Source organism: Vitis vinifera, chromosome 6, assembly GCF_030704535.1.
Source record: "Vitis vinifera cultivar Pinot Noir 40024 chromosome 6, ASM3070453v1".
NCBI lineage: Eukaryota > Viridiplantae > Streptophyta > Magnoliopsida > Vitales > Vitaceae > Vitis > Vitis vinifera.
Window position 1 is genome coordinate 10325619 of NC_081810.1, and position 18434 is coordinate 10344052.

At 39.9% G+C, this 18434-nt stretch overlaps 1 protein-coding gene and 1 pseudogene across 1 annotated transcript; one reads left to right on the forward strand and one right to left on the reverse strand.

Moving 5' to 3' along the window:
- Positions 1-300: 300 nt before the first annotated feature.
- LOC104878003 (anther-specific proline-rich protein APG-like) lies at positions 301-8217 on the reverse strand. Its single transcript, XM_010647653.1, has 2 exons — positions 7667-8217; positions 301-409 (listed from the first exon to the last, which is right to left on the reverse strand). Exons 1-2 carry the CDS (start codon positions 8215-8217, stop codon positions 301-303), a joined length of 660 nt encoding a protein of 219 aa, XP_010645955.1.
- A 42-nt stretch (positions 8218-8259) lies between these two features.
- LOC100258560 (asparagine--tRNA ligase, cytoplasmic 1-like) overlaps positions 8260-18434 on the forward strand; it is an 85585-nt pseudogene continuing 75410 nt past the window's right edge.

Below are 18434 nucleotides of genomic sequence, written 5' to 3' on the forward strand. Positions count from 1 at the left end.
CTCAATGGGTGATGTTGTGAGCATCGGGCGTCTGATAATATACCCCGATGACATGTTGGAAGGAAGCTTAGAATCTACAGGAGCTCAAGCAGGTATAGCAACATGAGGCTCAGGCTATGAAGCTCTGGATGACTCGTCTGGGCCTGAAGTCCTCGCCCTCTTGGCAGGAGGGCGCCGCACTGAACTCATAGAGTGTGACAAATTCGCCTCTAATGTAGTAGCTGCTCTTCTAGTCTCATACCTGCATTGAGGAGTAGAAGATAAGGGACTAGTGGGCGCTCCACCCTCAGAAGGTGGAATCTACGGGGCCTCCGTGGCCTGAGATGGAGAACCACGAGGCACCCGAGCAGAGGAGGCTCTCTGCCTCGGAGTGCAACTCTGTGAAGGGGCCGCAAAGGCCCCTCGGGTCCTTTCCATATGGAAATAGAGAAATAGGGCTAATTGGGAAATGAAGAGATGATGGGCTTGGAAGAGTGGGGAGCCGGTTGTGGTGAGGTTGGATGAGAAATGTGGATTCCTAAAGAGTGTGCGGATGGTGGATGGAATTTCGCAAAGAAATGGAAGGTGGGGGTTTTCGAATGTTAAATGAGTGGATGAATTGATAAGTGAGATGCGAGAAGGAGAAGTAGGCTCGAAGGGGGGTGTCGAATGGGAGAGGGACGGAGAAGTGAGATGTGAGGGGGTGTGAACAAAGGGTGGAAATTTTGAAATGGAACAAAGACACGAGGTGACACTATGAAGAGGCCGCAAGGTGGCAGAGAGATTCGCAATGGGAGGGAGAGGGAACAATTTTTCACCAAGCTCACTAAAAATTCACAGGGTCTGCAAATTGCTATTTGAAAAGCCAAAATAGGTAGTAGCCAATGTTGACTTTCGCAGGGTGTGCGAAATGAGAATTTGCATCCTAAAACTGATAGTAGCCATTTTGAGGAGAGACATGAATTTCGCATGCCCTACGAAAATTTCGTAGGGTGAACGAATTTGGGTTTTAAGAGTGAAAATTGGCAGTAGCTAACCTTACTATTTGAGAAGGGTTTCGCATAACCTGCGAAATTTTTGCAAGGGTGTGCGAAATGCCTTGGTGATTTTTTATTTTTTTCAGGGTTTTTCCTCTGCCAAGAATCTTTAAGGACATGCCCAACTGCTTTAAAGTCCGCCCTATAATTGATCATCAAAAACCTAAGTTAAATCAAACAAAAATGAAATTAAATCGAGAAATCAAAATAAAAAATAAAACAAAAAGATATGGACTTGATAGTCTTTAGAAAGACTAAGTCCATCCAAAAACTTGTCTTGTCAAGCTTCATGTGGATCAAGGAGGTTGAATTCCTCCTTGTCAAGAGAAAAAGGCTCCACAAAGGGCTTGAGACGGTGGCCATTCACTTTGAAGCTCCGGGTGTTGTTGGAGTTGAGTAGTTCCACTACTCCATTTGAATGCACTTGGTGAATGGTAAAAGGACCTATCCACCTTGATTTCAGCTTGCCCGAAAAGATGTGGAGCTTAGAATCGTAGAGAAAGACTCTTTGTCCCTTTTCAAAATCTTTACGGGAAACCAACTGATCATGCCACCTCTTCAATCTCTCTTTTACAATTATTGAATTGATGTAGGCATCATTTCTTAGTTCCTCCAACTCACTGAGGTCTAATAACCTCTTCAACCCAGCTCTGCTTAAATCCACGTTGAGCTTCTTGATTGCCCACCAAGCCTTGTATTCTAATTCCACAAGGACATGACATGCTTTGCCATAGACTAGGTGATAAGGAGACATCCCAAGAATGGTCTTGTAAGTTGTTCTATATGCCCATAGTGAATCAATGAGCTTGACAGACCAATCTTTTCTGTTCGTGTTCACCACCTTTATCAATATGTTTTTAATCTCCCGGTTTGCTAACTCAACTTGCCCACTAGTTTAAGGGTGGTAAGGTGTAGCTACCTTATTAATTACTACTCAAAATGTGTTATTTTATAGCTTGTAATTAACTCTTTTAAACACTTTTGAGTAGTAGTTATTACCTTTTAACTCAATTGACATGTTAAGGACCCTTGCAAGTGTTTCTAATCAAAATCTGGCAAGTTTTGGTGTTTTTGATAGCTTTTTGATCACCAAAGCAATCCAAGAATGATGGAGAGCTCTGTATAGTCCATGACAAAGCAAATGGAAGCTCATTTACATGAAGAATCCAAGCTTTGGAGCTTCATAGTCCTTTGCCAAAGCCAATCAAGAATGCAAAAAGGAAAAACAGAGAGAGGAATCTAACATGAAGAAATTCAAGAGGAAAGCAGCAGCAAGACACATTTTGAGCACTTACTGGAGTTCATTTTATACATACTATATATCATTTCGAAGCTTGGGAAGTTAGGAGTCCAATACTTGAAATGGTGTGCAAATCGGAGCTGAAATGAAGAGTTTATGGCCATTAGAAGACAACCGCACCAAGTTGAAAGACAATTTTGCAAGTTGTGAAATCACAAATTCAACTTGCGAAATCAAAGTTCAACTTGCGAAATGGACAATTTCAACTTGCAAATTTTTCACAAGTCATGTTTCAACTTGTAAAATCCACCTGTGTAATACCAGATATTTACGACTGACTCTGTTAGATCTTTTCTTCAGATATTTTTGTATAAATCCCTATTTTCTCCTTGTAATCCACCAATCATAGGATTTCTTAGTTACGAAGTTAGAAGGAGGGGTGAATAGCCTCTCTATATAATTTATTGTAATTTTCTTTTAAATGAGCTCGGGAGTTTTTCTCAGAGACAACACTTTTGTATAGTTTTTTCAAGAAAGTAATACACAAGGTTTTGCTCTGCCTTACCTACTCATTTTGTTTTCTCTTTTATTTCTATTTCTAGCAAATCAAACTCTGAGGATGTTTTCCCAGAGGATGAGTGGCTAGGATTTTTGGTTCTTGGAGTGAAGAAAGCTAGGTAAGGTTCTGAATGCAAAATTAGAAGTTTTGTTGTTTCAGTTTTTAATGAAGAGAAAGTGTGATCTATTAATGGTTTTTATCTTTTTAGTTAACTTAAAATTCCTTAAAATCACTTGGTAAGGCAAGTGGTCTCCATCCATTGAGATACACTAGTTTATCTCTTACAAGCAAGCCTTTGGGAGGTGGTTTAAAGGTAGGATTATCTAGAATAGCCTGATTTCGTGCCCAATTGGTGTCTCAGCTGATTCGTGTCCAGTTGATGCTCCTTGATTGAGGGAGTAATCAACAAAATTTATAACCTATAACACCATATACTAGGGTAGCAAAGACAAAGCTACTATAGTATAGCGGCTCTAGGATCGTTCACTGGGAAGGATTAACAAGCTATCAATGATACCAATTCCAAGTGAATTGGTTTTGTTTCATTTCATGGTTAGCTTAAGAAGTAAAACACAAACTTTGATTAGTAAAGGTTTAGACTTAAACTAACTAACATAACAGAAGTTTGGAATAATTTAGGAAGAAAAGCATTCCCTGGAGAGTTAGGTTCACTGGGGTGGTTCCTCATGCAAAAGACATGGCTCTGGTCAGATGGTTCATTTCCTCGCGTTAGAGATTCAACATATAGTCAATTCTCTAACCGGTGTTGTACAGAGACTCCTTCAATTAGATTTCACTTTAATTCTCTCACTGATGCAACTTGCCATGGTTTAAGCCTCTCACTAAGCCTTAACCATTCAAGGTGATCTTTAACCTTGGATTACCCGTCAAAAGCTCGCAAGAGATAACTAATGGATGTCTCCTTGGAGTCCAAAAGCTTACCAAGTGTTGGCTATTCTAGAAAATCCTACCTTGAAGTCACCTCCCAGAGGCTCGCAAGGGGTAAACTAGTGCATTTCCATGGTTGGAAATCACTTGCCTTACCAAGTGTTGGCCCAGGTGACTCTAAGGTGTTTTAAGTTAACTAAAAACATAGAAATCATTAAAGGATTTCACTTCCTCTTCATTAATAGCTAAAACCACAAAGCTTTGCATTCTTGCACTTGGAACCTTCCCCGGCAACCTTAGCTCCAAGGAACTAGAGGTTTAGTTACTCATTCTCTGGGGAAAACTCCTCAGAGAGTTCATAACTTAGTAAGAAAATGAAAATACAAAGTGAGAAGGTAAGGCAATAGAAAGAAAATAAACTTTACTTGCTTACCCAAACTTTTACAGAAGGAACTCCTTCTTGAGAACAGGCTCTCGAGAGGTATATATATGAACATAATATAAAACTAATTATTACATAGATATTTACTCTTTTTACTAACTTAAAAGCTAAGGAATCATGTAATTGGTGGCTTACAAGGAGTATTTTGGGATTTAGACAACAAAAATCTGATGTAAAATATCTCCCAATGTCGGTAGCAAATATCGGGGTGCTTCAGGAACCATTTCGCAAGAGAAAATGGTGTCTGCGAGATTTCGCAGACACTCAAGAGGGGCTGCGAAATATTTCGCAACAACATGCTATCTTCGCAGGGCTGCGAAGTTGGCTTCCACCTTGAGGTTCCAAGCTTCCCTCTCGCGGTATACGTCGGGCATCTTCAGGAGGAAATACACCCTACTGTACAAAAAGGCAGTGGAATCACTTCACAACAAAAGGGTGATTTCGCAGCACTTTGCAAAATGCTTTCTTCAGCTCGGAGTGATTGGCTTGCAATGGCTGCAACTTCTTCGTTTCAACTCCGAATTGCACACCGTTTGAAGCAGTGGATTATTGATTTCCTGAGCTTTGAAATGGTATATAGCATGCATCATTTGGACTTCATAAAGTGCTCCAAAAGTGGCTGCTACCACTGTCATCAAGAATATGCTACATGGCAGATTCTCTTTACTTTTTCTCCTTGCATTTCGGATTCACTCTTGGCAAATGAATTCTAAGCTTTGCCCAAGATTCCTCATAGCTCTCCTCAGTCTTGACTTGCTTTGGTGATCAAATTACTAACAAAAACACCAAAACTTACACAAAGTGATTAAAATTGCTTTCAAGGGTCCTTAACATGCCAATTGAGTTAAAAGGCCAAAACTACTACTCAAAAGTGTTTAAAAGGATTAATTATAAGCTATCAAATAGAACTTTTTGAGTAGTAATCACTCCCCCCAACCGACATATTGCTAGTCCCTTAGCAAAATAGGAGAGAAAAAATGAAAATAAAAAGCAACCTATACTAAAATTTACAACATCATGCTGATCAAAATCAATTCTCAAGTGGCATGATGATCTAATTCTCACATGAAACATTAAAGAAATATAAACCCAAATTTCAACAAGAGTTATAACAAACTATGCTAAACACTGTCAATCAAGGGAGTGCATTATGCAAACTGAAGTTTTAAAATCATTTCCACTTTCAAAGAACCAAACTTTAATCTTCCACAAAAATCTATGTGTATTGGTTCCTTAGCTTCCGAGAATAATATGCTAAACTAATCTCTCCCCCCAACCTATCTCTTTTCAACACTTAGCAAACTGACCAAAATCAATAAGAAAAGAACACACTTTCATCTTTTTTTTTTTTTTTTTTTTTTTTTTTTTTTAAGGTAGCTTTATGGGGTACTCTTTCTGACTTGCCCATGTAATGGGGGTCCATCGATGACTCCCAACCAATTAAGGTTTAGGGCACCAAGCTTTAATGATCTTTCAACCACTAACTCCTCGGATTTTTCCCCGAACTTTTAAGAATGAATTTCTAATACCCAAGCATCTACCATATGTTAACTCTACCTATTCACCCTTTTAACGAGCATTGAGGTCGGTGACTCCCAACCAATTAAGGCTTAGGGCACCAGGCTTTAAAGATTTTCACCATATACCCCTCAGACCTTGCTCGGGTTTCAAGGCAAGCAAACAACTTTCTTTATTTCAAAGGCTCATTGGCCTTTTGCAGGATGTTTCAATTTTTATCAAATGAGGTCAAATGTACCAAGTCCCAAAATTATCCTAAGTCAAGAGGGAAATAGCTTTTCATCTTATAATTGGAATCTAATGTGCATAGTGTGTGAATAGCTTAAAGTGGAAGAACTAAATTCAATTTCAATAGAAGTTTAAACAATTGAACCACTTTAGTGAGCATAATCCATACTCTAAGTTAAGTGAAAAACAACAGTTCAATTTCTCTTGGTTTAATTTGAAAATTTTTCCTCAGAATTCATGGAGAAAAGAGTAACAAGAGTAAAAAGTAAAAACTACAACTAATTAACCAATATAATTGCAATACAAAAAAGATTTAGCATACTTCCTTCCCCATTCCCCCCAGTCGAACTGAGCATTGTCCTCAATGTAATATGAGTGACTGTAATTAAAGGGAGGAAGTGGTACCTCCTGGCTGATATCAAATTCGAATATTGATTGGGGAAACCACATGTTTCAAAAAGAATAGAATATGTGAGAAAAGGAAATAAGGATAACTTAATGTTAAGTGTTAATAAGAAATATTAAACTTGTATTACTTTAAATTCATTTGATTACAATGTAAAAGACAAGTAACACAAGGAATCCCAAATATAGTACCAAAATACTGGGACTTCTTTTCAACTAAAAAAAACAAATACATAAAAATATTAGATATATATAATAGTCTGATGAGTGGGGTGGTGGGGCTAGGCAGATGGGTCTGCCTCTTCAGTAGGTGCATCAGCTGGGGCTTGGGGATCTGGAGGATGAGACTCTGAGGGATGAGAGTGTGGCTCTGTTGGTGTATCAGTGGAGGGCTCTACAGCTGTGGCAGATCGAAATGAAGCTGGAGCTGCCTTAAGATGGCAGCTTGTTGAGCCTGAGTGGCCAACATCTTCTCTTGGCATGCTTTAATGGATGCCATCTCTTGAGCAAGACTGCTCTGAGAAGCTGTGAGAGTCTCCAATGCACGACATAACTCTCTATATTCAGATATAGGAATGGCCATCCTCGGTTCAGCTGATGTGGATGGCTGAGATGAAGCTGGTGCAGCTGGTGGAGCTCTAGGAATGGCAGGAGTAGCAACTGTTATACCCTCAGGTATGTGTCGTGGGGATGCTCTCCTTGCAGCTGGATGAGGCTGCTCAGGCTGATCAACTTTGTAGGCCGTCATGTTGTTCCATTTATCAAGAGTGAATGGCTCACGGCAAATGCGTTTTTTCTCCAGCTGAGGCTCAAAAGGATATCCCAAGTGCTCCAGAATTTGGCATAGCAGCCTTGGAAAGAGGAGAGGAATGCAATCAGCTCTCTGAAGCTTCTTTTTGTGTACCTTCTCTTCGAAATAGAGAAGGGCTGCCATGATCAGATGATGAGGCCCAAAGAAAAATCCTTCTAACATCTTGTAAAGAGCTTCTAAGAGGACTCCCCTTCTTTGGGTCCAATGCTGCAATGGGTAGATATTATGACGCAAAAATGCATCAATCAAAAACATAACTGGAGGAAGCTCTCCTCTCAACAAATGTGATCGATTTGCAGCTCCTCTAGAAAGGGTGCGCACCATCTCCAGCTCAGTAGGATTTATCCAAGCTCTAAAATTATCGAATTGGGTTGGCTCAAAGGGAATTTGCAGGGCTTCAGCAATATGGCGTGCTCCCAATATGCCATGTCTCCCATCGATAGTGAAATGAATCAAAGTTGGATCCCTGACCTGGTTGGTTGTCATGGATTGATAGAAATCCGTGGCTACCCGGGGGTAGAAAAAGTCTCTCGGAGCTAGCAGATGCTCCATATGGTACCTCCTCAGCAGTTGGAATGATTGGGCAAGCTCCGGCCTCACTCTAAATGCCGGTAAGTCGAAGCATAGCTCGGAATGGAATGGCCGAGCTCTACAATCCAAGTTTCCCTCAATTGGGGGCTGAGGTAGCATTGGCCGCCTGATTACTTCTTCCAGAGCTGTTTTTGATGGAATTTGGGGCTCAGGAAGTGGCGCTTGAGGCTCTTGAGATTTTTCTTGCAGCGCCGGAGATGGCACCGACGACGGAACTGACACGGGACTCGGCGAGGGAACTGGAGTTGGAACCGGTGATGGAATTGGTGAAGGCTCTGGAGATTGCTCATTCAAATCGATGGGTTCTGAGCTCTGCACCCTGGGTCTCTTTTGCAGTGTACGACCTCCTGACCTGGTAAGGTAACGTTTTGCCAGAGGCTTTGGCGGCGCTGGCTTCACCGGAGGAGGAATTGTTTTCGGCTGCGAAGGCTTTGGAGCAGAATTTGGAACTGGCTCCTTTCGCAGACTCTTCTTGCGATTCGAAGGAGATGAAGATTTAGCCCCTCGTGTTCGCGCCATTTCGGGATACCGAACTTTGGCCGACGTTGCTGATCGGAGAAGATGACCGGAGGTTTGGACAGCGTGGCTCACTGAAGAAGACGAACAGCTTGCGAGAATGGCGCTCTGATTTTTGAAACCCTTTTCGCAGCTCAAATGACTGGTATAAATAGGAAAAACGGAAGCCTAAGGGTCAGTTTAAGTTTCGCAACAAAACGCCAATTTCGCAGCAAAATTCCATTTTCGCAGCAAAATGCCATTTTCACAACAACTTCGCAATGCGTTTCGCAGCTGCGAAATGAGAGTTCCTGTGCTATGAAGTGGCACTCGTGTGCCAAAACCACTTTCGCAATTGCGAAATACCCTGCGAAATGGGACTTTTGGTGCGAAATCTGGGCTTTACCACTTCACAATGCGTTTCGCAGCTGCCAAATGAGAGCTCCTGTGTTGCGAAGTGGCACTCGTGTGCCAAAAACGCCTTCGCAGCTGCGAAATACCCACGCAGAGACTTCTACAGTGTTGCGGAATGGTTTTGCAGCATAGTGCTGATTTCGCAGAGGCTGCGAAATCTCGTAGAGCTCTGTTTTTTGCTCTGTTTTTGCTCCGATTTCGATCCGATTCTTTTCCTTTCAATTTCCTTGCAATTTCTTCCACCTGGGATCATTCAAAAAGATTAAAATACACATAAAAACATGATTTAAGATCAAAAACTAAGATCAAAAGTATGGAAACAACTTGAAAATTTACAAAATTTACAAAAATTTTGGACTGTGGTAAAACCACGTCCAGCAAACCCTTCTTTGCTTAGGCTTTTTGAGGCTCAAGGAGGTTGATCTCCTCCTTTTCTGGTTTGAATGGCTCCATGAATGGCTTGAGACGATATCCATTGACTTTGAAGGTGTCCTCGCCATTGGAATTCAATAATTCCACCACTCCATTGGAACATACTCGGTGAATTATGAACGGGCCTATCCATCTTGACTTGAGCTTCCCAGGAAAGATATGGAGTCTTGTGTCATACAGTAAAACTCTTTGCCCTTCCTGAAATTCCTTGTTGGAGATGAGTTGGTCATGCCACTTCTTCATCCTCTGTTTTGCAACTTTGGAATTGATATAAGCATTATTTCTTAATTCCTCCATCTCATTAAGGTCTAGATATCTCTTTTCTCCTGCCTTGATCAAGTCCATATTCAGCTTCTTTATTGCCCACCAAGCCTTGTATTCAAATTCCACAGGGAGATGGCATGTTTTGCCATAGACAAGACGATAGGGAGACATACCAAGAATAGTCTTATAAGCTGTTCTATATGCCCACAATGAATCATGAAGCCTAATAGACCAATCCTTTCTGTTGGAATTCACCACTTTCATCAATATGTTCTTTATTTCCCTGTTAGCTAGCTCAACTTGCCCGGAAGTCTGAGGATGATAAGGTGTAGCCACCTTATGCTTCACTCCATACTTGGATAACAGAGCTTCAAAAGGTTTGTAGCAAAAATGAGCACCTCCATCACTGATTATGGCTTTGGGCACCCCAAATCTTGAGAAAATGTTCTCTTTAAGAAACTTGAGAACCACCCTGTGATCATTTTGTTTACAGGGGATTGCCTCAACCCATTTAGAAACATAATCCACCCCCACCAAGATGTAAGAATTACCAAAAGACATTGGGAAAGGTCCCATGAAGTCAATGCCCCATACATCAAATAGCTCAACTATTAGAATGGGGTTCATAGGCATTTGATTTCTTTTTGTTAGCTTTCCAAGCCTTTGGCATCTGTCACAACTTCTACACATGATGTGGGCATCTTTGAAAAGAGATGGCCAAGTAAACCCTGATTGCAATACCTTCATGGCTGTTTTCTGAGAGGCAAAGTGGCCTCCACATGCATTCTCATGACAATGAGATAGAATCCCTTGCTGCTCATCTTCAGGGACACACTTCCTTATTATCTGATCTACACAATACTTAAAAAGAAAGGGCTCTTCCCAATAATAAGCATGAATTTTGGCAAAGAAGTGCTTCTTGTCCTATGCATTCCACTCACTTGGAATTTCTCCAGTTACTAAATAATTAGCAATATGAGCATACCAAGGAGTTTTCACTAGGAACATGAGTGATTCTTCAAGAAAATCATCATTAATAGGCAAGGGATGGGAATTATGTGCTATAACTAACCTTGAAAGGTGGTCAGCTACTACATTCTCCACTCCTTTCTTATCTTTGATTTGGAGATCGAATTCTTGTAACAAAAGAATCCATCTAATCAACCTTGCTTTTGCATCTTGCTTTGTCAATAAATGCTTCAAGGCTTAATGGTCAGTGAAGACAATGATGAAAGACCCCACTAAATAAGCACAAAATTTGTCCAAAGCAAATACCATAGCTAACAATTCTTTCTCTATAGTTGTGTAGTTCCTTTGAGCTTCATTCAGTGTTTTACTTGCATAGTAAATCACATAGGGCTTCCCATCTTCCCTTTGGCCAAGCACAGCTCCTATAGCAAAGTCACTGGCATCACACATCAGTTCAAAAGGTAGTTGCCAGTTAGGGGCTCTCACTATTAGAGTTGTTGTTAAAAATTTCTTCAGTTGATCAAAGCTATTTTGACACCTTTCATCCCATATAAACTTAGCATCCTTAGCTAACAGCTCACAAAGAGGTTTTGAAAGACTTGAAAAACCTTTTATAAACCGCCTATAGAACCCTGCATGGCCAAGGAACTACCTTACTCCTTTTACAGTTGTTGGGGATGGTAATTTGATAATAAGCTCCACCTTTCCTTTATCAACTTCAATGCCTCTTTCAGAGATGATATGGCCAAGGACAATTCCTTGACGTACCATAAAATGTCATTTCTCCCAGTTGAGCACCAGATCTTTTTCAATGCATCTGTGAAGAACTGCTTCCAAATTAACTAAGCATTCCTCAAATGTACCTCCATATACGGTGATGTCATCCATGAAAACCTCCATAATTCTCTCCACCATATCACTGAAAATACTCAACATACATCTTTGAAATGTAGCAGGTGCATTGCATAAACCAAAAGGCATTCTCCTATAAGCATATGTTCCAAATGGACATGTAAAAGTGGTCTTTTCCTGATCTGCCAAATCAATTTCAATCTGAAAATACCCTGAATACCCATCCAAGAAACAATAAAATGGATGTCCAGAGACTCTCTCCAGAACTTGATCAATAAATGGCAATGGAAAATGATCTTTCCTGGTTACAGCATTCAGCTTTCTATAATCAATACACACCCTCCAACCTGAAGTGAGGCGTGTAGTAATTTCTTCTCCTTTTTCATTCTGAACCATTGTGATCCCTGACTTCTTTGGTACCACTTGAGTAGGACTCACCCAAGGGCTATCAGATATAGGGTAAATGATTCCTGCTTGAAGTAGCTTCAACACTTCAGCTCGCACCACCTCTTGTAGATGAGGATTCAACCTTCTTTGAAATTGACGAATTGGCTTTGCTTCCTCCTCCATATATATATGATGAGTACAAACTAAAGGACTAATGCCTTTCAAGTCAGATATTTGCCATCCTATTGCCTTCTTACACCTCTTGAGAACTTCCATTAAATAATTCTCTTGATGACTAGTCAGAGATGAAGATATCACAATAGGACATTGATTATTTTTTTCAAGATATGTATATTTCAGCTCCACAGGTAAAGGCTTCAGATTGAGTTTTGGAATTTCTTTTTCAGCAGATGCCTCTTCTTCTTTATTGAACAAAGGTAGAATTTCTTCTATCTTTCTCCAACTTTGTAGAGTAGCAAGCCCAGTAGGAGATTCAGACAACCCTTCCTCAAAATTCACAAGACTTTCATTCAACTTGTCTTGCATATTTTGATTACAGTGCTCCTCCACCAAAGTATCAATAATGCACAGCTCTTCTGGACCCTCTTCTTCTTCCGGAGTGATTTGCTTTTTAGACATATAGAAAATATTGAGATCCAATGTCATGTTGCCAAAAGTGAGTTGCATAAGTAATTCATGCCCAGCCGGGTCTTTTAATAAAAAATATTTATAAATCCTATGACCTTATACTGGCGTAGCAAAGCTACTATAGTATAGCAGTTCTAGGGTCGAACTCAGGGATGGGTTTTCACTTTATCAGTGACAGACTCTAAATTAGAAAGTGATTCTGATGATTTCCTTTAGCACAAACTTGAAATTTAAAAGAAAATAAAATTGTTTTGAAAGTAGTGATTGAAACTAAACTCACATAGAACTAAGTAAAAGTGGAAGAAAGAAAGTTTCCCGGAGCTAAAGGTTGCTAGGTTCAAGTTCAGGATGCAAAGTGGAAAATTCCGGATTTTTCTCCTCGCATTGGGGATTTAACCTATAGTTATTTCCCGAACCGGTATAGGTTTGACAATGAAGATTTAATCCATAAAAAGTCAATATAGATGGTAGTCAAGGTCCATTAATGGCTTAAGACACTATGGGTTATCACCTTGAATTACTTTCCACTGGCTCGTACATGATAACTAATGGACTGATATGGATCTAGCAATAAGCATCCACAGAGACCTGAAGCTTACCATGTATTGGCCAGTCAAAGTGATTCTAAGGGATTTAAAGCAAAACTTTAGGTTTAGAAGCCATTTATGGATTCCAACTACCTGAATTTAATGCACGGAAAATTTCCACCTTTTAATCTGGACTTTTCACCTAGCTTCCTTCACTCCAAGAAACTATAAGTTTAGCCTCTCATCCTCTGGGAAAACATCCTCAGAGGCTGTTTGGCTTCCAAGAAAATAGAAAATAGTAGAGAGAAAAAGAAAGCAAAAGAAATCTCTGTATTTCACTTAGTGTAGAATTTACATCAGTTGGTCTCCTGGAGAAAGCTCCCGAGTGTTTTTTCAGCGTTTACAAGAGAATTTATATAGGAAGGTAATTTTACCCTTCCTTGGATACTTCCTAGCTAAGGAATTACATGAGTAGCTGAATACAAGGAGAAAATGGAAATTTAGACACAAAAAATATCAGAAGAAAAAGAGTCGGCAAAAATATCCAATTTTCGCACGTTGGAGTTCCAATTTCGCACTTTGGTTTGGGGTGTGCGAAATTCCCACACTTTGGACTGAGGAATTCGCACCTTGATTTCCATCGTGCGAAATTGTCCCTCAGCTTGATGCAGTTGTCTTCCGAAGGCCCTATCTTCCTCATTTCAGCTCCAAATCGTACATAGTTTGAATCGTTGGATTCTTGACTTTCTGAGCTTTGAAATGGTATATAGAATGTAAAAAATGGACTTCGGGAAGTGCTCCAAAAGTGCAATGAAAGACTGCAGCTGTGTCCCCTGTTTTCATCACCCTGTTTTCCTCTTCTCCATTGTTCTCTCCTTGCATACTTTGAACTACTAAGGCAAAGGATTATGAGGCTCCAAAGCTTGGTTTCTTCATAAATTTAAGCTTTCCAAAAGCTTTGCCATGAACCATAAATAGCTCTCCCTCATTCATAAATTGCTTTGGTGAGCATAAAGCTATCAAAAAGCACCAAAACTTAACACAATTGTTAGAAACGATTGCAAGGGTCCCTAACATGTTAATTGAGTTAAAAGGTAATAATTACTACTCAAGGGTGTTTAAAAGAGATAATTACAAGCTACTAAATAGCATGTTTTGAGTAGTAATCAATAAGCCCATTCCTGTAGTTGATGATTGCATTTGAAGTAGCAAGAAATGGCCTTCCAAGGATGATAGGAACTAAATTAGCTTCCTTTATAGTAGGATCTGTATCAAGAACAATAAAATCTACTGGATAGTAGAAATTATCCACTTGAACCAATACATCCTCAATTACCCCTCTTGGAATTTTCACTGATCTATCTGCCAGAGATAGAGTGATTGCTGTTGGCTTCAACTCTCCAAGTCCCAATTGCTTGTAGACGGAATATGGAAGCAAATTCACACTTGCTCCCAAATCTAGCAAGGCTTTTTCCACTACCTTTCCTCTAATCATGACTGAAATGGTAGGACTTCCAGGGTCTTTGTACTTCAAAGGAGACTTACATTGTAAGATTGCACTTACTTGCTCATTCAAGAAGGCTTTCTTGTTTACAGTCAACCCTCTTTTGATAGTACATAAGTCCTTTAGGAATTTTGCATACGTTGGAACTTGTTTAATCATATCCAACAGTGGAATATTGACTTTCATTTGTCTCAATACTTCAAGGATTTCAGCTGCATTTCTAACCCCCTTCCCATGTAATGCTTGAGGAAAAGGAGGAGAAGTTGATTTCTTCAGCATTTCTTCATTCATAAATTCCTTCTCTGGAATTGCATTCATTGTTGAATCAGAGTCCTTCTTTTCTTCACTGATCTCACTGTCTTTATCTTCCATTTACTTCCCTTTCTTTATCTCTTCTTCTTTCTCAACATGTGGCTTGGGTGTTGGCTGCTCAATTTTTTTACCACTCCTTAGAGTGATCAAGGCTTTGACATCTTTCATCTGTGATGATTCTCCCTCTTGGCTTTCCACTTCATGGACACCTTTGGGATTTTGGTGAGGTTGAGAAGGAAATCTTCCCTTTTCTTGCAGTGTATTCAAATTTGTAAGCCTTGAAATTGAATATTGGATGTTATCAAACTTTTGGTTCATATCATTTTGCATTCCATCCATCCTTTTATTCAACATACTCTCCACTCTGTCAATTCTTTGATAGATTTGAGCATTGGTGGCTTCTTGCTTTCCAACAAAATCTCCCACTACCTTGCTGAGATTAGCCATTGCTTGTTCAAGACTTGAAGGTTGTTGAGATGGTGGATCCGGCTGTTGGTACTGAGCTGCTCTGGCTTTCCATGAGAAATTTGGATGATTCCTCCAACTTGAGTTGTAGGTATTTCCATATGGCGCATTGTTATTGGGCCTGAATTGTCCAACAACATTTGCTTGATCTCTAAACATCTCCCTTTCAGTTGAAATTGCAGGGCATTCCTCCACCAAATGTTCATATGATTGACAATTGGGACACAACTTCACTTGCACTGGTGCTTCAGCAACAGCTTGCACTTCATGTATTCTTTTCAGCTCCAGCTCCTCCAATCTTCTTGTCATAGCTGCCAACTTTGCTTTCATATCATCATCTTCTTTTAAGGTGCACATCCCAGCCTTTGCATTGTAAGCATTCAACTGAGACTTCATCTTTCCCACTTCTCCTTTGGTTGGTTCATCCCATCCCCTTGAAACATCAACTACATAGCTCAAGAAATCCGTAGCTTCCTCTGGATTTTTGCTCATGAAATCTCCTCCACACATTGTCTCGAGGAGTTGCTTCATTGAGGAGGACATACCATCATAAAAATAGCTCACCAATAGCCAAGTATCAAAGCCATGGTGAGGACAAGCATTTATAGCTTCCATGTATCTTTCCCAACACTCATAGAATTTCTCATTCTCTTTCGCTGAGAAGTTTGAAATTTGCCTTTTCAAGCCATTTGTTCTATGAGTGGGAAAAAATTTCTTGAGGAATTCAGCTTGTAAATCAGTCCAAGAACGAATACTCCTTGGCCTTAAAGAATTAAGCCAAATTTTGGCCTTATCCTTTAAAGTAAAAGGAAATAACTTAAGCCTCATCAAATCAATTGAAGCTCCCCCCTCTTGGAATGTATTACAAACATCTTCAAATTCCTTGATGTGTGCATACGGATTCTCACTTTCCATTCCATGGAAAGTTGGTAGAAGTGGAACAAGATACGGTCTGATCACTAGCTGCTCTGTAGAGGGCACTATACATGATGGTGCACTCATACGAGGTGGATGCATGCGGTCCCTCATTGATCTGAATTCATTGAGATTGTCCTGACGACCTTGGTGACTATGCTGATCTTCAGGTGTAGCTTCCATGATATTCAAGATCACTTCGAATTCTTTTCTCTGAGGTGTATCACACTTAACAAGCCTTCCTCCACTGTCTCGTATCCACTTTGGCATACACAACTAGTATCTATCTGCAACTTAAATAAAAACAGAGGACAACAAGAGAAACAGGGCTACAACAACAAAATTAAACTAGGCTAAATTTTAAAAGATACACTTAGCTTATGAATAAATAAAGAAAGAATGAGAGTTAGTAAAGTGAAAGAAACATTACCAACTTGTGATGAAAATCACAAGTGCTCAAAAATGGTATCAATATAAACTTGACATCTTCCTCGGCAACGACGCCATTTGATTCCGTGCCCAATTGGTGTCTCAGCTGATTCGTGTCCAGCTGGTGCTCCTTGATTGAGGGAGTAATCAACAAAATTTATAACCTATAACACCATATACTAGGGTAGCAAAGACAAAGCTACTATAGTATAGCGGCTCTAGGATCGTTCACTAGGAATGATTAACAAGCTATCAATGATACCAATTCCAAGTGAATTGGTTTTGTTTCATTTCATGGTTAGCTTAAGAAGTAAAACACAAACTTTGATTGGTAAAGGTTTAGACTTAAACTAACTAACATAACAAAAGTTTGGAATAATTTAGGAAGAAAAGCATTCCCTGGAGAGTTAGGTTCACTGGGGTGGTTCCTCATGCAAAAGACACGGCTCTGGTCAGATGGTTCATTTCCTCGCGTTAGAGATTCAACATATAGTCAATTCTCTAACCGGTGTTGTACAGAGACTCCTTCAATTAGATTTCACTTTAATTCTCTCACTGATGCAACTTGCCATGGTTTAAGCCTCTCACTAAGCCTTAACCATTCAAGGTGATCTTTAACCTTGGATTACCCGTCAAAAGCTCGCAAGAGATAACTAAGGGATGTCTCCTTGGAGTCCAAAAGCTTACCAAGTGTTGGCTATTCTAGAAAATCCTACCTTGAAGTCACCTCCCAGAGGCTCGCAAGGGGTAAACTAGTGCATTTCCATGGTTGGAAATCACTTGCCTTACCAAGTGTTGGCCCAGGTGACTCTAAGGTGTTTTAAGTTAACTAAAAACATAGAAATCATTAAAGGATTTCACTTCCTCTTCATTAATAGCTAAAACCACAAAGCTTTGCATTCTTGCACTTGGAACCTTCCCCGACAATCTTAGCTCCAAGGAACTAGAGGTTTAGTTACTCATTCTCTGGGGAAAACTCCTCAAAGAGTTCATAACTTAGTAAGAAAATGAAAATACAAAGTGAGAAGGTAAGGCAATAGAAAGAAAATAAACTTTACTTGCTTACCCAAACTTTTACAGAAGGAACTCCTTCTTGAGAACAGGCTCTCGAGAGGTATATATATGAACATAATATAAAACTAATTATTACATAGATATTTACTCTTTTTACTAACTTAAAAGCTAAGGAATCATGTAATTGGTGGCTTACAAGGAGTATTTTGGGATTTAGACAACAAAAATCTGATGTAAAATATCTCCCAATGTCGGTAGCAAATATCGGGGTGCTTCAGGAACCATTTCGCAAGAGAAAATGGTGTCTGCGAGATTTCACAGACACTCAAGAGGGGCTGCGAAATATTTCGCAACAACATGCTATCTTCGCAGGGCTGCGAAGTTGGCTTCCACCTTGAGGTTCTAAGCTTCCCTCTCGCGTTATACGTCGGGCATCTTCAGGAGGAAATACACCCTACTGTACAAAAAGGCTGCGAAATCACTTCGCAACAAAAGGGTGATTTCGCAGCACTTTGCAAAATGCTTCCTTCAGCTCGGAGTGATTGGCTTGAAATGGCTGTAACTTATTCGTTTCAACTCCGAGTTGCACACCGTTTGAAGAAGTGGATTGTTGACTTCCTGAGCTTTGAAATGGTATATAGCATGCATCATTTGGACTTCAGAAAGTGCTCCAAAAGTGGCTGCTACGACTGTCATCAAGAATATGCTTCATGGCAGATTCTCTTTACTTTTTCTCCTTGCATTTCGGATTCACTCTTGGAAAATGACTTCTAAGCTTTGCCCAAGATTCCTCATAGCTCTCCTCAGTCTTGACTTGCTTTGGTGATCAAATTACTAACAAAAACACCAAAACTTACACAAAGTGATTAAAATTGCTTTCAAGGGTCCTTAACATGCCAATTGAGTTAAAAGGCCAAAACTACTACTCAAAAGTGTTTAAAAGGATTAATTATAAGCTATCAAATAGCACTTTTTGAGTAGTAATCATAGCCAACACTTGGTAAGCTTTTGGACTCCTAAGAGACATCCATTAGTTATCTCTTGCGAGCTTTTGATGGGTAATCCAAGGTTAAGGATCACTTTGAATGGCCAATACTAGGTGAGAGGTA